The 21,902-nt window shown below is 41.1% G+C and overlaps 1 protein-coding gene across 1 annotated transcript; it reads right to left on the bottom strand.

Moving 5' to 3' along the window:
- Positions 1-6,616: 6,616 nt before the first annotated feature.
- Positions 6,617-12,216, bottom strand: LOC113320777. The gene is made up of 3 exons (XM_026568673.1): positions 12,049-12,216; positions 7,661-11,844; positions 6,617-7,022 (listed from the first exon to the last, which is right to left on the bottom strand). The coding sequence occupies exon 2, from the start codon at positions 11,795-11,797 to the stop codon at positions 7,691-7,693; it is 4,107 nt and encodes a 1,368-aa protein (XP_026424458.1). The 5' UTR covers positions 11,798-11,844; positions 12,049-12,216; the 3' UTR covers positions 6,617-7,022; positions 7,661-7,690.
- Between the last annotated feature and the right edge of the window lie 9,686 nt (positions 12,217-21,902).

Here is a 21,902-nt window from a genome sequence, read left to right as displayed (position 1 = left end):
TGATTTTTTGAGTTTGAATTCGGGATCGAATGTATTTAGGGTTTTCTGTGATTATGAATTGGGGTTTCGAATTAGTAATGATTAAAATGAAATTGAAGATGAGTTCGTTCCTAATAGGGTTGATAAAAGTTGTGGGGTTGATCTGAAGTTGATTTGAGTATCGAATTGAGAAGTTAGGGTTCATAAAAACAACTCAGGGAAGCAATAGGTGATTAAGAAAGGGGATTTGAGACGGGTTTGATGTGTATTAAGGATTTAGAGTGGTATTACAAATGAAGCTAAGCTTTAGAGGATGAAATCGATGAAGGTGATTGAATTTAGGGTTCTTGATGGAACAAAGTTTCGGGGTTCATGGGTTTGAGATGCAGATAAGGGGATTCCAATCCAGCGGTTGCTGTTACTGGGGTAAGATTTTAATTGTTCTAATCTTGATATTTGAAGGATGAATCAGTGAATTGTTAAGTTTATATAATTGTTTTTGAAACTGTGTTATGAGATTGAGATGGAGTAGAATTGTTGATATGAAGTAGGTTGTGGTCAATTACTATGAACTAGAATGAATAGAGAAAGTGCAATGATGTGGAGTTGGAGATGTTGTTGGTGCTGAGTTGGCTTGTTTAGTTGGACTTGGGTTTAGATTTAATGTTCCCATTTTGATGTATTGGACCCTTATGGTCTGATTTAGCCTTTTGTTTATTCTTCAAAGTTGTATATATTCATAAGACTTAGCTATGGACTCTAGAATCAATCTAATTGGAATAGTAAACTCTTAGTTATGTTAAAGATAGAGAATAAGATACCTTAATGGGCTTAGAACCATTAAATAGGATTGTATGATTCTTGTGTGAGCCTTGTTGGATAAACTCTTAGAGTTCTTGTATGATTAACAATTAGTCTATTAACAACGATCGATTTAAAGGATGAACCAGTGGATCGCGGATCTCGAGGTAGGCGTGGCTTGTCATCAAAAGAGGTGGAGATACATTTGACTCTTTTGTAACCATTGTTGTTTCTTTTACAAAAGTTTATGCTTAACAAACTCATGCATTGTCTAGTGTGCATTCCATGTTTTGTTTAAATTGCATTACTATACTTCTGTTCATTTTGTTAATCTTTCCATGGTTTGGAAAGAAATTGTAATGTTTGTTTGTCATATGAATTGTTATGGGAAATACGAATTTCCACTTGTGGTATATATGATACGCTTCTTCACTTTTATATCTACATGAATTAAGATTTTATGCTTATATCGGTCGACAGTTTGCGAGTTCGAAATTGTCGACATCCATATTTACGATTAGGTGTGGATTTACGAGTTCGGAATTGCACAACCATAGTGTACATTGTTTGAAGAAGGAGTTTGTCCATATACATGTTTGTTTACTTCTGTGAGGATATGCTCTTTCGCATTTATATCTACATGAATTCAGCTTTTATAATTATATATGTCGACAGTTTGCGAGTTCGGAATTGTCGACATCCATATTTACGATTACGTGTGGATTTGTGAGTTCGGAATTGCACAACCATAATATACATTGTTTGAAGAAAGATCTTGTCCATATTCATGTTTGTGTATCTCGGTGACTTGGTCACTATTTAATGTATGGGAAAACATTATTGTTTTTCTTAATCTTGTTTATGGTTACCCACTTTCAGGTTTCAGAGACAGATCAGAGTTGCGCAGCGAAAGACACAAGTGTTGACTCCGTTAATTAGTTAACTTCTGCTAAGTTTGTTATGTTGTTTATTGTATCTGTAATCCAATTGACTATTGTATATGTATCATTTGAGAGAAGTTCATGTACATATATTCCGAGCAGGGTTAGTTTTGGGATAAGTTTTGTAACAGATTTCTTAATTGAATGTTTAAGTATTTGAATTAGATTCGTACTGCCTCTTTATTTAGTTAATCTCTTGGATTAGTCAGCTGCTAGCTTAGGGGGCGTTACAGTGTTTATGGTGGTTGGTAAAAGCATAAACGAAGCGCTCTTTATGCGGTTCCAACCATTGCTCCACCACATATGTTACAATATCCTCGGGATATTCGGGGCTAGACCATTGTTCGATAAATTCGGCAAGATTTAGATTATACTCTTCTTCCGTGAGAGACCAAGTCAATGCCTCCCATTCACCGGAGAAAGCAACCCATTTAGCGTGATTTATGGTGTATTGTTTTTCGAATTCCTCTTTTGCATCCGCTTGTTCATCTTCCGGTAACTTACTAATCTCTTCAAATGCTTTCCTCTTAGGTGGACAAAGTTGAAGCTTGCACCTATTCATCACATTGCACCATATATGAAACGTACAAAGCATATTATGTGCCAACGGGAAGACTCTCTCTATTGCGTTCATCAATGCTACTTCATTATCCGTCACTATAACCCCGGGGATATCATCATCTCGGTAGATCGCCTTCACTTGTTGTAGCTCCCAAGTGTAACTTGGTTCTTGCTCGTCCTTTAGAAAACAAAAATCAACGGTGAACGGTGACTTCGTCGACGTACGACCAACAATGTCCAACAATGGAATCTCGTATTTTTTAGTCTTGTAAGTGCAATCCATTATAAGAACTTCATGGAAGCATTGATCCAATTGAACACTCTTTCGATGAGAAATGAAGAGATGAGTTATTTCTTCTTCCAGACCTACCTTCTTTTGAACCGCGTAGCCTTTCTCTTGAGCCAAAAAAAATAATTGTTGCATGACTTGTCTATCCTTCCATTCATTCATTTTAATTGTCTCAATTGCATTGTAAATGGTAGACAAATATGATACTTTTTCCGGGTTATCATCCTTTAATAAGCAAAGCATATTAACCGGTGAAATACCCATTCTTATATATTTAGCTATTTTCTCTATTTCCTGATGAGTGAGCCTTGCGGCCATTGCATGTCCTTCAAGATCCTCCGGACGATGGTGGTTATGATAACCTACCACCTTATCCATAGATAGAACCCATCCATTCCTTTTTTTCCACTTACTAAATACTAGCTTGAACGGACATTTAATTTTCTTTGAGAACGTTGTGTTCTTTCTCTTCGTCTTTCCTTTATACACATAACCCTTCGTCTTGTGACTAACATCAGGATCTCCACTTCTCTCACCAACCATTTTTAAACGAGTTTTGCTTTCTTTTCCATTCAAAACTAATACGCACATGGCTTTCTTGGCATGCTCTCTAGCCCAATTCTTCGCATCAATAGGTTCTTTAAATACCAAATCATTTACATAGTGATGGGATGTATCTTCGAACAACATATTAATCGGAGAAGGTTGATCATCCATTGGTATAGGTGGGCATTCAATCTACAAGAAATGGAACAACAACAATGGCAATCACAAACAAGTTCGGTAACAAGAAAAATTTATCGCGATAACCGAACTCAAGGTTCGGTTTGTAAAGCAAGTTGACATGTAACCGAACAAATAATAAGTAGAAAGTTCGGTTACCTTCCATTTTTAACTAGGTAACCGAATACAACACTGTAACTTTTGATTTATTTTTTCTAAGTTCGGTTAATTATGTTGTTGGGTTCAAGTTTGCGAACCAACCGAACTTCGGACACTATGTCAAATCTTATTTTACGTTAAGTTCGGTTAGTTATTGGTTGCGAACCAACCGAACTTTGTACACTAAGTCAGATCTTATTTTACGTAAAGTTCAGTAGTTATTGGTTCCAAACCAATCGAACTTTGAGATCCTAAAGTTCGGTGACATTGCGTTCCAACCGAACTTTACTCTTAAATCCTATGAACAAAGTTCGGTAACATGTTTGTTAACCGAACGACTAAAAACCTCCATTAAAGATCGAGTTCGGTAACCTGCGTGTTTGGAACAAGTAACCGAACTACACTTCCAGATGAGTTCGGTTACCTATTCTTCACATAAGGTAACCGAACAAGCACAAATCTACCATAAAGTTTTACATTTTTTTGAAAATTTGGAGCAATTCAACCAACATTATCTAAGTTTGAAGTATACCTAGGTACCCAAGTACTCTTCCTCCGGTTGTGGTTAGTAAAATCCATTGTTTTCCTCTTGAGATTGAGTTTGGGGAAGAATACAATCACCATTTAATAAATAACTCATACTTGGATCATTATGAAGATTAACAAATATTCTAGGAGAAGAAGGAGATGAAGATTCAGATGAATTATCATAAACTGAATCATCACTTGAATACTCAAGATTAGTGAACTCAAAAAAATAAATTATTTTCCATGTTTTTCTTCTTCATCTTCTCTAACTTTACTCTCTCAATAATTCTACTTCTTCTTAAAAAAAAAAACCCATCTGATTTTTTAATCTCACTAATTATCTTTAACTTAATCATTTAACTAATCATTACACTAATTTTTATTAACTAAAACTAATCATTACCCAAAATTAATCAGGAGGATAATTTAGGTATTAATAAAAATATCAAGATAAAGGATTATCTAGATTTATTTCTAATGTCTTACCCAAAATAAAACAATGGTCCCAGAAAAACAATGGTGCACAAAAAATCATTCTAATGAAAGCTTTCCTTATATATCCAATTATAAGGATATAGTGTATCGGGTCCGGATCCTCTGTGACGAATATTTTCCTGTCCCCTGTCCCAACCTATTGGATCGCGCCACGTATCTCCCTATTTAACAATTGGTTATTTATATTTAACCCCGTTAAGTACTTAAGTTATTATTCGAATGAATCAAAATGAATAAAGCTGTTCTTCTTCTTCTTCTCATGGTTCTTCCATAGTATATAATTTTAATTTCCTGTCAATCATCTGCAAAATATTCTCTCTAAAAATCAATGATTCAATTGGATCCTTATATACCAATACCATAAAAAAAAAAAAGCATTTAAATGTTTGAATCATCATCATGATTTATTGGATCCATATCAATTTAGGGTATAAATATATCCCGGCAATATTTAATGAAGAAACAAAATTGGAAGTCTAGAAAACGTAATAGCTGATTTTCTTCCTAATGAATTGATACCTTTGATATTATCAAGATTGATTTTTTACTGGATTTCCTCGATCAGTACACCTAAAAACTATACCCTAAATCCTAATTTTTAGTTTCAAAAACCTCACAATCCCATCGATTCTTATAACCAGCCAAAACAGATTCATTTCTCATCATAACTAGATTAATTAGCGAGACTTAAATATAGATTCTGAAAGAACGAACAGATTAATAGTGAGAACCGAAGAAGAATGGCATCTTTTCAAAAAAAAAAAAAGTTAAAAAAGAAGAAAGGCAATTTTGATCAAATACTGTGATTGATGACTAACGACGTGAGATGCCATTAAACGACAGTTAAATTAAGAAGACACGTGGAGAAACCTTATAGGTTGGGACAGAGGACAGGAAAATGTTAGGCACAGAGGATCTGCACCCGTGTGTATCATAGACAACAATTCATGACATCTGTGAAGCTTTGACATATCCTTGCGAATCATATGTAGAAAGTCGTTAGTCAAGAGCTTACCTCTATCTGCTGCAACATCTTGCGCCAAATCGGTACTCGACAACAATGTAAGGGTTTAGTAACGGACAATTGGTTTAACACCGATTTAAGGGACAATTAATGGTAAGGGTTTAGTAAAGGACAGTTGGTTTCCTATTACCAAACGGATTTAGTAGTCCGATTCCCATCAGAACACTGAATCCTGGATTTAGTAGTCCGATTGCCTATATAAGGATGTCATAGCTTTCTCTAAGAAGCACCGATTGATAGACAATCTATCTATTGTGCAAAATTCTGTAAGCCACAACACTGTGAGCATATATATATAATTGAGAACTAGAGAGAAATTCGCAAAGAAGAATCCCGTTCGATTTCTTTGACGATCCGCTGCATCATCCGAAAAGTTGGTTTCAGTTTTGAATTTAACTATCGTAAAGACGAATGGTGATGAATACCAAGTTCAAGTCAGTAAAAACGCAACTGTAAGACAGGTTAAGAAAGCTGTAGAGAAACGTTTTGCAGATCAACAGGTAAATTGGCCCCTCGTATGGAGCCACTTCTGTTTAGCGTATAAGAGTTATAAACTCGTAGATGATGCAGACAGAATTACATGTATTTTGAAGGAGGACGGTGCAAAACTTAATTTCATACGCCACCACCAACCAGCTGCATATTCTTCATTAAATTATTTCATGAGAGAGCGGTTTGTCCCATGTGTGCAGCAACTTCTCTGAGGTGCGTAAGAAATATAAACTGCACGATGAAGACGCAATCAATTCAAGAGTATTTTGATCAAAGACGGAGCAAAACTGAATTTCGTGCATCGCCAATCAGCTGCTGTTGCTCCTTAGATTATGTTTTTTTTTTTTTGTCTTTTTATTTTTTTGGTGTGAAAAGAATAAAATAATTAATTTGTTTTGATGATACACTTTTTTTTGTCTTGTTTTGTTTATTCATCATAATAAACTGAAAATAGGTATTTTGAGTTCTTGCAACCATCTTCACCATGGTGTTCTGAGTGTGTCTAAATTCGACGTTCGGGTCGCGGTCAAACAGTTGATAAGACTTCAACCTGCAGCCAGAAATATTTTTCTAGATTTCTGTGTTTGTATGTAGAACTGTAGTAAGATTCTGAAACCAATAAAATTTGGAAAAATCATCTCCGGGAGACCTGTTTATTTTCTTTCTTTTTTATGGTGTAAAATCACAGGAACATATGCTTGTGATCAGATGAATACAATAAAGCAAGACCACTACTTTCATTTCTAACTAAGAACAGTGAGATTGCAAAACTAAAGCATTCACATGAATTTTCGAAATAATAAAATAGAGAAGGAACAAAAATTACTTTCAGATGCTGCTGCGGAGCAAGAGCTATGAAAAGAGAGCCAACAAGAGAGATCATATGAGCCTCAACAAGGTCGAACTTGATATTTTACCATCCCGCAATTAAGGAGAAAAATATACATTTATAATATGTACATTGAAACTGTAAGGGACCAACCACACCTTTAATGTACACAGTCTTCTGCAAGATCAATGGAATCAGGATCTGCCAAAAGCAAAAGAAAAAAGCACATCAATAATAATGATATATGGAATCATATCAGTATTCCATCCAGAGTTACAGCAAGAGGATAAGGTCAACATTTAGAATTACTACTGTTAAAGAGGATAGCATATACTCCTTTATTTATTTTGATTACGTGCACAGGAAGAGAATCATTTTTGCCTTTACTATCTTATGCTAAAAAACTGTAAAGGACTTGGAGACTTATTCTCAAGTTCATTCTCTCTGTCAGGGGCTAAATCAAGAACATAAATATAGACAGATGTTTTGAACTTCATGCAGCAAAAGTAAAACCCCTCTAATCAAACAAACAGATTTTGCAGATAGCAAGAAGAACAGATTTCAACTCTCTCAATCAGGTGATATATGACACACCATTGAGAAAGGACTTCAATATACAGAAAACTTGCTGAAACTAACTGATACAGAAATATTTTCTAGGAGCTATTGTTTTGCAAAAAACTACAAATATATCAATGACATGAAATCATACAACATAAGATATTGAGGAGCACCATTATATATCCAAAGGTCAGCGGTTAATTATACGTCCATACGCCAGCAGTAAAAAGAATAGCGGTTCAAGTAAAATTAACAAGCACAAGGAAACAAAAACGTACCAGGACAAATAAGGCATGATAAGTAAGTACTCATAATAAGCTTGCACTTATGAGCCCACCAACAGTCCTTTCTCTGTTAAATGTGCCATCATCCAACACCTCGGTTGTTGTGTTTTCTTGACACGCCATTTTGTTCTCTTGCAGAGGATTCAAACCCCAAGCCACTGGCTGACCCTGATGGTCAATTTGAGCTGGGAGAACAAATGACTCGGACTTCTCCACACCTGATGGCCTCAGATCTTTATTATACATAACTTCCATTCTACCGTCTAAACCCATGGACAATTGATCGAGATTGAGATCAGAAGCAAGACTGTTTTGCTCTCCTGCACCAAGAAAAGCACCAGGTACAGCTCCTGATTCTTCTGCAGGATCTTTCCTCTGCCTCTTCCATTTCTTCGTAGACGCGGTACCATCGTCATCAAAGTCTTCTTCTTCCCTATTTCTATGCATGTAAACCCATAACTTCCTATCTCCATCAAACAGTACACAAGGATCGCGTTCATAATGCAGACGGTCCAGCGCTCCACTAACGACCTGGTTAACTTGTGCATCACCAACATCTTCAACAACGTACTGTGAGTCTCGTATAAGGGTACAAACATCTGCTCTTGTGCCAATACCTCCAGGCAGTCTAGCAGCTGCATCTCTGACAAGACAAAGAATCGTGACATGAGGCGGCCGATCAATTTTAAGCATAAAGTGATCTCTGGCCTTTGACGTTGGTTTACCACCACACCTCCTCAGTGGAGCAACAGTGGTTTTCTTACCATCAGCAGCTGTGTAAGAAAAGGCTCTGTCAGGAACTAAATATCTTAGTACTTCCTCCCGCCGAAAATATGCCCTCACTTCTTCAGTGTTGGGGCTAATGGTTGAGAGACTCTTCTGAGCTCTCAAGTCTCTAAACCTTTCCTTTTCATCCAAAACGGGTTGCATCAGAGCCATAGGAGGTGGAGGTAGGCTTCCAATTTGCTGCAGGGTTTCTTGACCACTTTTCAACCAGTTAGCAAATGAATCAACCAACTTCACAAGCATCTTATGAGGAAGACCCCAAGCCTCGGGAGAAGTCTCCTCTTTTGCTATGTCTGGGTCCGAAGAGCTAGTGGGTAAAACTGGCCCAATCCAGGACCAGCTTTTTGTAGTTTTTTCATAAACCACCAATGCTTTCCAAGACTTTGCCCCTAAAGGTGCTGTCTTATATGAAAATATCTTCAAAACCCCTCTGACTAAATCTTGAAGTGGCTCCTGCGTCTCAAGAATACAAGGATCCCCAGGGTTTAATTTTACACGGCTCACAATCTCTTGAACAGTGAGAGACAGTAAGTTCTTCGACCCTGCAATTTCTGGATCCCCGCTAACACCAGTCTCTATCTTCACCTGAAGATTACCAATTTGTGAGCCATCATCTGGAAGAGGAGTAACCATAGCGAAACGAATCGCTGTAAGGAGATGCACAATAGAGAATGAAAAGCCAGTGTGAACAGTAGGAGTGATCGGGACATATGGTTTCTTTACTGGTTTAGCTTCTGGCTCTATATCTGCAACTTCTCTATCTGGAACAAGTGGCTCAGAAACCACCATAGAAGGAGAATTTTGAGCTTCGACTTGCCTTCTGCCCCGTTTCTTCAAGGAAGAAGGATCATCAGTCTGCTGGTCAGGACCACATTGTATGTAATCAGTTCCATCTAACCCCTCCATGTACGTCAAATCAGCCTTTCCTTTCCGTTTCTTTGAAACTGAATTGCACCCTACCAGTGACATCATCGGGTTTTCAAGAGCTTCAGTCTTTATACCTTTCTTTCCTGATTTACTAATGATTTTGCCATCCTCTTCATCTGTGTACTCTTCCGTGTATTTTGGCTGAGACACAGAATTGTCGTAATCCACTTTCCCTTTTCTCTTTTTTTCCGCATGCAAGACCTTTGACATTGGGATTTGCATCCTTTCAGCAGGATCAACCAGCACGTGGCCATTCTTCATTGATTTATTAGTCAGCTTTCCATCATCAGATAGCTTAACTGATCCAGGAAAAACACTTTCCTGCAAAGAGCTGGCAGCATGATTATGTGGGAAATTGGGGCTCAACATCTTATCCTTACTTCTCCCTGAAGAAGACAATGGAAACTCTGGCATGTACATCTGTTCACCAATGTCCATAACCTTTTTGGACGAGTAGTTGAGAGACTGTGCGAACTCCTTACCTTTCCTCGTGATCTTATCAGGTTTGGCGGTAGTAGGGCGGCCACCATAACCCAACTTCTTCTTAAGGGGATTATACTCTTCTTCTTCATCATCGTCATCTTGATCTGAGGAGTCTGATTCTGTTTCTTCACTTTGAGATTGAGTGTGCCTATTAAACTGTCTGGGATCTTCCATATCCAACCCTCCATTTCGGATGGAACTCATCTTACCTCCTGTTTGGAATGTTTTGCCTCTATAATCTGGTGGGTAGATTGTCTGAGTTGGAACTATGTAAGATTTACCTTTAGGGAAAGGAGTTAGATTGTGCTTACTGGTACGAAGCTCTTGACCCACATTAGATTTCTTAGGTCTCGCATCCCAACCATCAAATTTAACTGGTTGGTTCCCAGAGAAAGCTCCTTGTGGATTACTATGCCGAAAGGCTGGACTTTCATCAGGCCAATCAACTGGCATTCCTTTTAAAGGCAGAGCTCGATCTTTCCCCACATTCATCTGATCTTCAAGTGCAGATAGCTGGAACTTGTCCAGATACTTTGGCTTTTTTCCAGCATCTCGAAATGGATAATCATAAAGATTTCTATCACCTACCGGTCTTCCCCTTAACATCTCCATGTCTGCCATCGAATTAATAGGTCTGTTTCTGGCATGTAAATTTGAATTTTGATTCTTCAAGGACGAAAGAGAATCTGCATACCTTTCACTGCCGTAGTAATCTTCACTTTTCAGAAACTCCTGTTTTCTTCCGTATTTTGATTTAGCCATTGTACCAGCATGAGTGGCACTGCGGTCTCTCAGCAGACTCATATCATAAGAGGACTCTTCCAGCTCATTCTCACTTCTTATTTGACCTCTCCTACTATGAGAAGGTTCCAAATCATACTTTAATAATGCAGTATCTTGCCAAGGAAGAGCTAATTTCGAGCTGTTCGGTCTAGATTTTGTCCCCAATCCTTGATGAATTTGAGAGCTTCCCATTGTGTCATTCGCCGATATATTTTTGGATCCAGCAGAGTTGAAATTCCCTTTATGATTTTGTTTCCCATGTTTCATCATTGACCAATCCCTTAAAGATTGGCCCACTATTGCTGGACGCATTGCTCGAGATCCCATCCTTGACCCAACTCGAATGTCCTTCTGTCCTCTAGCCAATAAACCTTCATGTGATCCATCAATCTCCCCTCCAATACCTTGCATATTTTCATACACCAAGCTCTTCTGACTTTTCCTTATGCTAAGAACCCGAAGCTTCTCCTGCATACTATAACCCTTACAGTTACTCCAAGCATCTCTCATATGGACACAATTACCAACCATAGAATTCTGATACTTGCGCAAGCGATGGTAATGTTCACGCTTTTGCAAGAAATGTAAACCTTGCCGATACATTTTAACTCTCGGCTGACATAATCCCCCCTTCAACAAATCAAACAACTTAGCAACAGGATTCCCAAAATGAAAATTATTCCCTGAAAAGAGCTGCTTCAGAGTACGCGTAAACGTATCTTGGTCCATATCAGGCAAGTACTCCGCTAGACTAAAACGCTCCTCCTCAGTAAGCAACTCATTCCAAACATCAACTGATAAAATCTCCCCCAAATCCTTAAGATCATATAACTCATAAGGTATACTACAACTATTATCCCCAACTTGACAAAACTCCTCCCCAATTTCACCCAATTCCGATAAATCAAAATCATCAGAACCCGCTCCTGAATCAATATCATCTTCATCTTCATCCATATCATCCTCGTCGTCATCATCATCGTCATCCTCATCATCTTCACCACCAGTACCTTCAGAATCAGAATCAGAATCAGAATTTCTTTTCTGAAGCTCTTGTTCATCATCACCATCAGTAGCTTTACTCCCTTTACCTCCTACCATTAACTCTTCATCTAATCTTGATACCCCAAAATTATTTTTCACTATAGCCATTAATTAATCACCACCACAGTAACAATTCCTTCTCCCCAACCAAAACCCTATCAACAAAAAACAAGAACAAAAATTTCTCAAACCCTAATTACACACTTCCAATTCAAGTAACAATGCAGATAGATAACAATCGAAACAACCAGAAACACCACGAACAGTAAATTCACACCCAAAAAAAATCAAACAAACAAAAAATATCAAAACCCTAACCCTAAAATCCCATAAAAATAACAATGTAAAACAAAAATTACCTAATTTCGCCACTTCCAAATTGAATCACCACCACCGGCCAGTGTAACCAAAATCAAGTTTTTTGAGAGAAATTATTTTTCACTCTGAGAATGAGTGAGAAACCATCGAATTTTATGAAGTCGTGGTCTGTAAATATCGGAAACCCTAGAGAAAAGGGACACTACAGGGGAGGAAAAAAAGAAAGAGACGAAGAAGAAAACGAAATGTTTATATATCGAAGGAGCAGAGAAGAAGAAAGAAGAAGATGATGATGTGGACATATATTCACCGTTGGATTATATTAAACGGTGGTGGATTATGAGATGGAGACTCAGTAACTGCGGAAGAGGCTTTTATGTTTGCTGGAAGAGATAACTGGTGTATCAGAGTTGAGGGCCGTTAGATGTATCGGGTGGTCCCACAGAGATTGTTTATGGACCCTACGTTGAGTTGTTGGAATTGACTGAAATACCCTTCTTTTTATGAGGTTTTTTTATGGTTGATGCACGTGATAGGTGAACTTCTTAAATGCTGAATATTCTTTGAAAGAAAAACTGTTTCTTGGTGCTGCTATCTGATTTGCAGAATGAACTTTTTGCTTGATTGATTTAGAACTTTGGGATACTCATGCAGGAAGAACTAGGGCTGCACATGTGCGGGTATGGGTGGGTGTAAGCTAAAACCAACCTCACACCCATAAATTGCGGGTTTTTTTTTCATAACCAACCCCGCACCCATAAACAGTGGGCGGGTTTTGTTACCCGCCCGCTACGGGTTGGGCGGGTATGGGTTTAAACGGGTTTAAACCCGCTTTATATTTAAGTATTTAGAGTAACTTCTATTCTCCTTGATTAAGTGAGAAAAATAAAACCAAAACCCCAAAAATATTCATATCTAGGAAGTTCACAGATGAAGATTAGGTGTTTAATCTGTTGATTTTTCGATTGTTGTCGATTTCTGGTGAAGATTCGAAGTTGTTGTTGTCGATTTCTGGTGAAGATTTCTGATAATTGTCGTTCGTAGGTGAAGAAGAAGAACTGAGGAGGAAGAAGAGGAGAGGCCGAACAGAGAGAAGAGTGTAGAAAGTGAATGAGGGTTATCAGTTATCCTATCTACTAGTATTAGGGTTTCATAATGGACGACTAGGATTAGTTTTATCTAATGGTATATAATCTGCGGGTTTTTTGGGCGGGTATGGGCGGGTATTAGCTTAAACCAACCTCGCACCCACAGACAACGGGTTTTTCTTTTCATAACCAACCCCGCACCCACAACGGGCGGGTATGGATTAAAAACCCACGGATTTAGCGGGTACGGGTGGGTTTGGGTATCGTGGGTGGGTCTTGTGCAGCCCTAGGAAGAACATTTCCTATCTAAACTTTTTGATTCCAGTATGTTATCCTTGCGCAAGGGCCATGGCGCCGTGCCAATGCTCTCCGTATGGTTTCAATTTTTATCAAATGTATGTATCCCAAAGGACTTACAGATAGGGCTATTTTGCCTCTCATATTACTAATTAGCGTTTTCTCTCCAAAAAGATTGAAATTCGTGTTTCCTTCCATTATTAGTTTTTCCGTTCATTGCTCGGTTAGCTGAGTCATCACCTGTGCACGCGTGACATAAATTATACACGCGTTTTATAACTATCCCAAAATGCCCCCGACTAAAAATAATAACAAATCTCATACACGAAAACCCTAACAAAAAAATCTCTCATCATCTTCTTCACCGCCTACTCGCGGCGATATATTCCATTTTTCATTCCTGCTTCTTCTCATTATCCGTATCTCTCTTCTTCATAATCCCGTAGATTTCACCTTTTTTTTCTTCCCTAGAAATCCCACCCCACCACCGTAAAACTAAAACTAGTAATCTTAATTCACAGCAACTACTGAAATTCCAATCAACTCAAACTATTGATGAAATCCCTAATACTTACAATTTCTTGATACAATCAACCTATTGATATCACCTAATTCGCAATATGATTGATGAAATCGTTATCAGTGTATAAAATAACATGTTTATTCGAAGCCCAAATCAACAAAAAGAAACAGTTAATAGAATTTGAAGTAAAGAAAAAAAAAATCAAGTGAGATTGAGCTTCAATGTCTTTGTTATTGAAGCTTGATTCTGCGAGAGGGGTTTGTGGACCAGTTCGTGAATTAAGTAAAAGGGTTAATTTTATGGAAGGTATATGCTATTAACGATGGAAAAAAATAGCGATTCAGATGAATTGATACGTACTGTGGAAGATGTTACGCCGGAAATGGAAGATGTTCCATCACCTGAATTTTGATTTTTCAGATCTCAAATTTTTTTGTTTGTCACGATTGGTGGTGATAGAGATTGGTTTGAAGATTCAGCGGGCTACTACGAATTTGAAGATTACGGCACGCCACCATTTATGTAGTCTGTTTTCTAGTAATGAAGAAAAATGAACAGCTGGTGGTGATGACGAAATTTGTTTGTTGGCTGAAACTGGTTTCTTACATGTACTATGTACTGAAATTGTCGAAGCAATACATGGAATTGGTGATGCGACTGATGCCTTGATGCACAGAAATCGGTGTATTTGCGGATTGAGATGTTTCAGAAGTCCTAGTTTTGGTCACGCCCAAATAATGTCAAAATCCTAACTTTTGGCCACCCCTAAATTATGCCATATTAAAGCCATGTTTTCATGTCACTGGCTATCAAACGTAGGGTTGTAATAATCAATTGCTACCCTTCCTCTTAAGATGCAAGATCTTGACCGTCGAAAGTCACCACCGAGACGGCAAGTCTCTCAAGCTCAACTTTCCAGACAACAATAACATGCTACATGTTTTCCACGAAAACACTCGAGACATCAACACATGTCACAAACTGGGGGATGCTCATTGGGTATTGGTTTGGAGGTTTACAGCGTGTGGCGTATACTACGCTCGTTATTAGAAAGTGTCATAAGGATGAGGCGGTTAGTAAATACAGGGAGTAATTGTGAAACGCTTTCTTTTATAGAACATCAATTCCAAGAGTTACCGGTTACCACCTCCTCCCATTTACTCACTCGTTTTCCATTTCTTAATGACACCAGACTACGTTTCACTTCGACTTGTATAAATATGCATACCTATTTCCACCGAACAACAAGTTCTGGTCAGGAGCATACAACACTCAGAAAAAGTTTTGCTAGTTTTCCCATCTGTTAGCTTCCCACTTTCTGATACAAGTCACAAAACAAGTACTCTTCCAGAATCAACTATTCTGGTCTCAACACTCTCTTGGCTTCCCTCCCCAAAACCAACCCTTCTCCTCCACTTTGTGACCGCAGCAAGTCTGGAACGGTCATTTATTGGTTTAGGCCGGACTTGTACAGATTGATCTCTCGAATCTAAAGTACTCCCTTGCAATACATTGTTTAGGGTTTAGATTTGTTTCTCACCCGCATCACACCAAATTATCGAAACCAGCATAAATTGTTTTCACCCTCAAACAATTGGCGACCACAGTGGGAGGTTGATCTTTCGGTTACAATGTCAATTTTCGACCAACGATCTCATGCTTCGACCCAGACATCAAGGCGGTAGAAGCAGGCGATCCGCTCAGGGATCGACGACTCAGTTACCAGACGACCCGATTATCAGTCTTGACACGACGGGGGATGACTGGGGACTGACTAGAGGTTAAAAGCGAACGATCCAACCAGGAATCGACGACTCGATTATCAGATGATACGACTGGGGACTTTCCACAATCACGGAGGTGCCTTCCGTAAAGCTCGGTCTTACACCCGAAAGATTTCCTTTTCATCAAGAGACCTGAAAAACCGAGTAAGTCTTACCTAGAAAAAATACATGGTTTGTTATTTCAAGTTTTCACGGGAATGATGAAACCGATAGCCATGTTATGTTTCACCCCATGTCATCTACCGACACGCAACGCTCACGGTTCCATGGTTTTCCTGGGATGTCTGTGTCACTTGCAATCGTAACCAAGACAACATCATTCCCAAAAAAATTCATTCCAAAAGAAGAATCCAAAACCCTCAAGGTAACATTTGTTTATCAACCCAAAAATTCAAGAAATCAAAACCATAAACTAGGCGTTTCATTTGCCTTTCAAAAAAAAAAACTAAAAATAAGAAGTCCAGAAGACAGAAATACATTCAAGGAAAGTTTTTCAACAATGGCTTGCTCTTCTTAGCAAGAGCCTCCTTCGTGCTTTGGAGAGCCGCCCTCTTCAACTTCAGTTTCCTGGACAATTTTTTGACTTCCGCTTCCTGCTTCTTCACCATATCCGCAGAAGGACCTTTGACTGTTTCGACCAGCAACTTTTCAACCTCAGAGAAACCTTCAACGAACCAAGGCACATTGAACTCGAAGTTTACACACATATCACGATGGAACCTCCAGCTCGAGATTACATCCTCAGAAACAGTATTAACGGTCACGTTGCACATGTTGTCAATCGAAGGCAAAGCTTCCTCCACACGCTTAACCAACGCAAATCGACTGGTAACCTTCTTGGGCGTGGCGATATGTTCGTAGCTTTCCCATATCTTAGTGTATAGTGCCGCATGATTGGCTGGCACGCTAAATCCCCTGATCAACACGTGATCTGGATGAGGAACCAGATATGGAGGATTGAAGGTGGCGCCCGCAACTGCATCAGTGACCGGCAAGGGATTCCTAACGACAATTGGGCCAGCATTCACGCGAGTGATCTCAATTGTATGAGTCGCAACAAAACTTTTATCTTGATCAACCTCTGTTTCAAGGTCACCAGGTGCGGCTGCCATGGTTGGAGACAAAGTTGTACCTCCACCAGTCTCCGTCTCAGGTTCATCTTCAGAAACGGCTTCCCCCTATGATATCACAGATTATATACTTTCCCAAAAATAAGAGAGAAAGAAGGAAGAAGGAAAAACATGTAGAAGACTCACTGATTCGCTTTCAGACCGACCAGAAGAAGATTCAGCACTACTGTTGGAAGAACTGTTCTCGTCGTCACTAGACTCCGAACTTTCTACCTTATCTAGTTCACCTTCACCATGAAAAGGTTCAACATCGCCACTTCCCGTATCAAGAAACGTTGTTTTCTGACTACTTGCAAGTTTGGTAAAGGCGTTCATGCTGCTGAGACCCTGGGAAAGACACAAAGACAGACGTTGAGAAAATAGACGAGGATATACGCAATCCAACTAAAATCAAAGAGAAAATCATACGTACTCGCATATTAGAAGAACTGAAAGTCGGAAGAGCTGTCGAATCCGAATGGAAACCATCTGAACGGCTTTTAGACCTTCGCTTCTTCGCTCGGGTACTGTCCGCGTACGGGATGATGGATTTTCTTTTGGTTGAAGAAGGATCCCTCAGCAACGGATGCTTCGCTAAAATCACAGCAGAAGGCTTACCACGGGTATTCTCCCCTGCATCTTTCGCAAATTTCTGAATGACAAGGAACTCACTCTGCCAGAATGTGTTATACTTGGAGGTAGTCGAAGGATTTCTTTCCGAAAACAAAAAAGGGAGACTTTTACCCGGCGTGAGAACGCTATCTTGAAGAACGGGTGGTAATGAGTCCTCTGGAGCTACCGGCTGACGAACAAGAGGGACCCCCTTGGTCGAAACCCATATGCCGAGCTTCCCGATCAATATTGTAAGAGACTGCCTGACACGAGCCTAGAAAGAAAGACGGTATATAACCGGGCGTACAACTTCGCATGAATACAATCTCTCCGACACCCATATTCCTTTTGTCATAGAGAAAAGACATGTTTGGAGCGGAAGAAAAAGTGTTGACCCGAACTATGGATGTACATACCGGGGCCCACGGACGAAAGTTGACCGCGTACGAATTGTCGAGGAAATCAACCAGGTTTGAACCAGCTCTTGGGCGCCTATTCGACCAGCGAAGTATCCTTGAACCACCACAAGACTTGGGAAGTGAAGCCAACGGTTTAGGAGCGTATCTCTCGAAATGCTCCCATAGCCATGCCTGGAGAAAAGCGGCATGAACATACGAGTCCACTTTCATGTAACCATTTGAAGCGCGCATGTCCGCAACCAGATGATCCAAATGTGTGTACAGAGAACCGAGAAACAATCCGCCAATGGGGAGAACGACTCCTTTCGTTAAACTTATAGAAAATTTGATAAGTTCTTTCCTTATCTCCTTCTTACCAGAGCCATCATCAAAAATATCTCTGGATAACCAAAGAGCCAAGAATACCGCGACGTGAAGCGTACTATTCTTTTGATCCAGTGCCAACTCATCAGGAAACCATTGAGACACTCACCAGCTATAGAAACACTTTATTTCGTTTTCTTCCGAACGAACCCTTTCGACTTCGCAACCAGGGCGGCACGTATTTCTTCTTCATTATCTGACAACTTGATGTTGAGGTTTCCTGTTATGGGAAGATTCAGCAGAACGACTGCACTTTCTAAGGAGATAGTCATTTCACCCCACCTGCATATGGTCGTGTGAGTATCTGGACACCATCTGGATATGAAAGTGACCAAACCCAAGATATCTTTCCTAATTTGAAGTGATGCAGAAGCCGCGACAACATCAATGATTTGCGCCTTGGTCAAGCTAGATCTTGCACAGTCTTGACTTATCATGAATTACATCCATTTATCAAAGGAACGCAATGCACTCAAGGAGGTTTTGAAGTCAACAGGAGAGGCGAAATACTCTTTCCTCTGAAGACAAAACCGTATTATGTTCCCTGGCGGAACCGACCGATCCCCTCTCTCACTCTCCGGACCGGTCAGAAGAATCGGCACATGCTTAGGATGATTTCTCCTGGCAGAAAATATCGTGAAGAATTCATCATCCACGTTTGGCTTAGAGTTTCTAACGTCCTTTGGTACGGCAGTGCTTCCCTCAAGTGACATCCTAACAAAATTTTCTTACGCTGCTTTCGCTATCGAAGGGACTGCACTGAAAAAACAAAACGAAGAGAATTTACTACGAAAGTACATGGAAGCTATTCTATCAACCACAGAGGATCCATTATGGACACAAGCCAATTTGCTGCAAAGTCATAACACGCATAGGCAAGGAAATGTGGACTGGCAGACCCTGCGTCACCGCCTCATGCCAAGGCCGTACCCTGCAACGGGAAGCTCGCGCTCGGCTGAGAAGGCGCGCCCCACCATGGAAACCATGCACGACCACACCAAGGAAAGGGGGGAAACCCTAGAAACTAGGTTTTCGCGAGGAAGGAATGGGCGACAGTTGCTTTCCCATGCATGCCTACTTTGCGTGATAATTGAGGTGGCCAACATTACTACGGTATTCACGCCGAAATATTACTACAAATTCATGGAAAGTATATCTATGGCTAGGATTCTTACCAAAACAGAAGAACAATATTTATACAAGTTCATGAAAGATACGCCTACAGCTAGGGTTTGCACCAACACAAGAAAACAAGAAAAACAAATTGAAGAGGAAACGGTGGAAGACATACCTGGGATACGCTTGCTCACTTTATTACTACCACGCGGCCAGAACGAAAAGAAAAAAGGTGTGAAATAAAGGGAGAGGCCGGCCCCTTTTATAAGTGTGACACTTTGGAGTTTGAATAATGAAAGGACTTCCTATTTTGAGTCAAGTAAGGAAAAAAGATAATCGGGCCCGTGAAGACAAGCCACCACCATGCCAATCCGTCCACGCCATGCCTTGCCTCATCGAGCCGTCGCCCAAGCCCACTACCACACTCGCGCCGTACCAAGTTCAAGCCAACACAATGCCTGCGGCTCCTTTCCAAACCATACCAACGCCAACAGCTCGCCCAACCAGCATCTCAGTGTTCCCTAGCCCAGCGAAGATGACGCGTGGCCAGACTAAACCGACGATTTTCATCTCACCGCTCCACGGTCTGCACCACCAGTACAATTTATGCAAGGCTGCCAACACGGGAAGCACGAACTCTCTTTACCTCTCGAAAAAGGTTATTCGGACCTTCCTGACCATCTTTTCACGACTTGTCGTTTCGATTTTTGTCCTTGCCCGTCACCATCTTATGCTTACCTCGCAACAATGCTCCTGTTCCGAGCTAAGCAGGGGACTTAATGTTGATGGTGGTTTTTAGCTTAGGGTTAAAATCATAAAACCGCACAACTAACATGATGCCACTATGACCATTAGCACATTTATTGAAATGATCAGCATGCCTACGTAAGAATTACCAGGGTACCTTTTTTTATGTGTCATGTTCCATGGCAGAACCCTTAACGTTGACCGACATCATCTATGCCAAACCCTAATTTTCATGCTACCGCGCCAAGGCATGCCAACCATGCCAGCCGCACCACTATGCCAATGGAAAACCATGCCAGCCACATATTCGCACAAAGGCATGCCAACCATGCCAGCCGCACCACTGTGCTAATGGCAAACCATGCCATCCACATCTCCGCGCCAAGGCATGCCAGCCGCACCACTGTGCCAATGTCAAACCATGCCAGCCACATCTCCGCGCCAAGGCATTCCAACCATGCCAGTCGCACCACTGTGCCAATGGCAAACTATGCCAGCCATATCTCCGCGCCAAGGCATGCCAACCATGCCAACCGCACCACTGCGCCAATGGCAAACCATGCCAGCCACGTCTGTCGCGCCAAGGCATGCCAACCATGCTAGCCGCACCATGCGCCAATGGCATGCCAATCCCTTGGCCCCACCATGCCAAGCCAACCGCACCTTTCCTTGTCCCCAACGATGCTAGCCGAAACATGCGCCAATGGCATGCAAAACCCTTGGCCACACCATTCCAAGCCAATCACACCTTGCCTTGGCCCCAACCATGCTATCCGCACCATGCGCCAATGGAATACCAAACCCTTGGCCCCACCATTCCAAGCCAACTGCGCCTTGCCTTAGCCCCAACCATGCTAGCCGCACCATGCGCAAATGGCATGCCAAAACCTTGGCCCCACCAGGCCAAGCCAACCGCACCTTGCCTTGGCCCCACCATGCCAAGCCGTCCGTACCAAACTCTTGTCCCCACCATGCCAATCCATCTGCGCCATTGGCCTTGGCCCCACCATGCAGGCCTTCCCTATGCGGCTACCAAAACGAAGGCGTGCGATGATCAACGACCACCCTTCCATCCTAGATGCAAATCTTAGACGCCCAAGGTCGCAACAACGGACGGTAACCTTTGGCCCAAAACCCTAGTTTTGGCCACGCCTAAACCGCACCAAGGCATGCCGACCATGCCATATGTTCCAATGGCATGCCGTGCCAGCCACCTTGCGCGCCTAAAGCATGCCATGCTGACCTTCCCTATGCGGCTACCAAAACGAAGGCCTGCGATGATCAACGACCACCCTTCTATCCTAGATGCAAATCCTAGCCGTCCAAGGTCGCCAAACAACGCACGGTAACCTTTGGCTCAAAACCCTAAATTTGGACACGCCAAACCGCGTCAAGGCATGCCATGCCACATGTGCCAATGAAATGCCAACCACCTTGCCGCGCCACACCATGTCGTCCTTCCCTATGCGGATACCAAAACGAAGGCGTGCGACGATCAACGTCCACCCTTCCATCCTGGATGTAAATCCTAGCTGTCCAAGGTCGCCAAACAACACATGGTAACCTTTGTCCCAAAACCCTAGTTTTGGCCACGCCAAACCGCGCCAAGGCATGCCATGCCACATATTCCTTTTCCCTCCAACCACCTTGCCGCGCCACACCATGCCGGCCTTCCCTATGCGGCTATCAAAACGAAGGCGTGTGACGATCAACGACCACCCTTCCGTCCTAAATGCAAATCCTAGTCGTCCAAGGTCGCCAAAAAACGCATGGTAACCTTTGGCCTAAAACCCTAGTTTTGGCCACGCCTAAAACGCGCCAAGGCATACCGACCATG

The sequence above is a fragment of the Papaver somniferum genome, chromosome 11 (assembly GCF_003573695.1).
Source record: "Papaver somniferum cultivar HN1 chromosome 11, ASM357369v1, whole genome shotgun sequence".
NCBI classification, from domain to species: domain Eukaryota; kingdom Viridiplantae; phylum Streptophyta; class Magnoliopsida; order Ranunculales; family Papaveraceae; genus Papaver; species Papaver somniferum.
The sequence above is the reverse complement of the archived record's forward strand: the minus strand, read 5'-3'. Positions and strand labels throughout refer to the sequence as shown.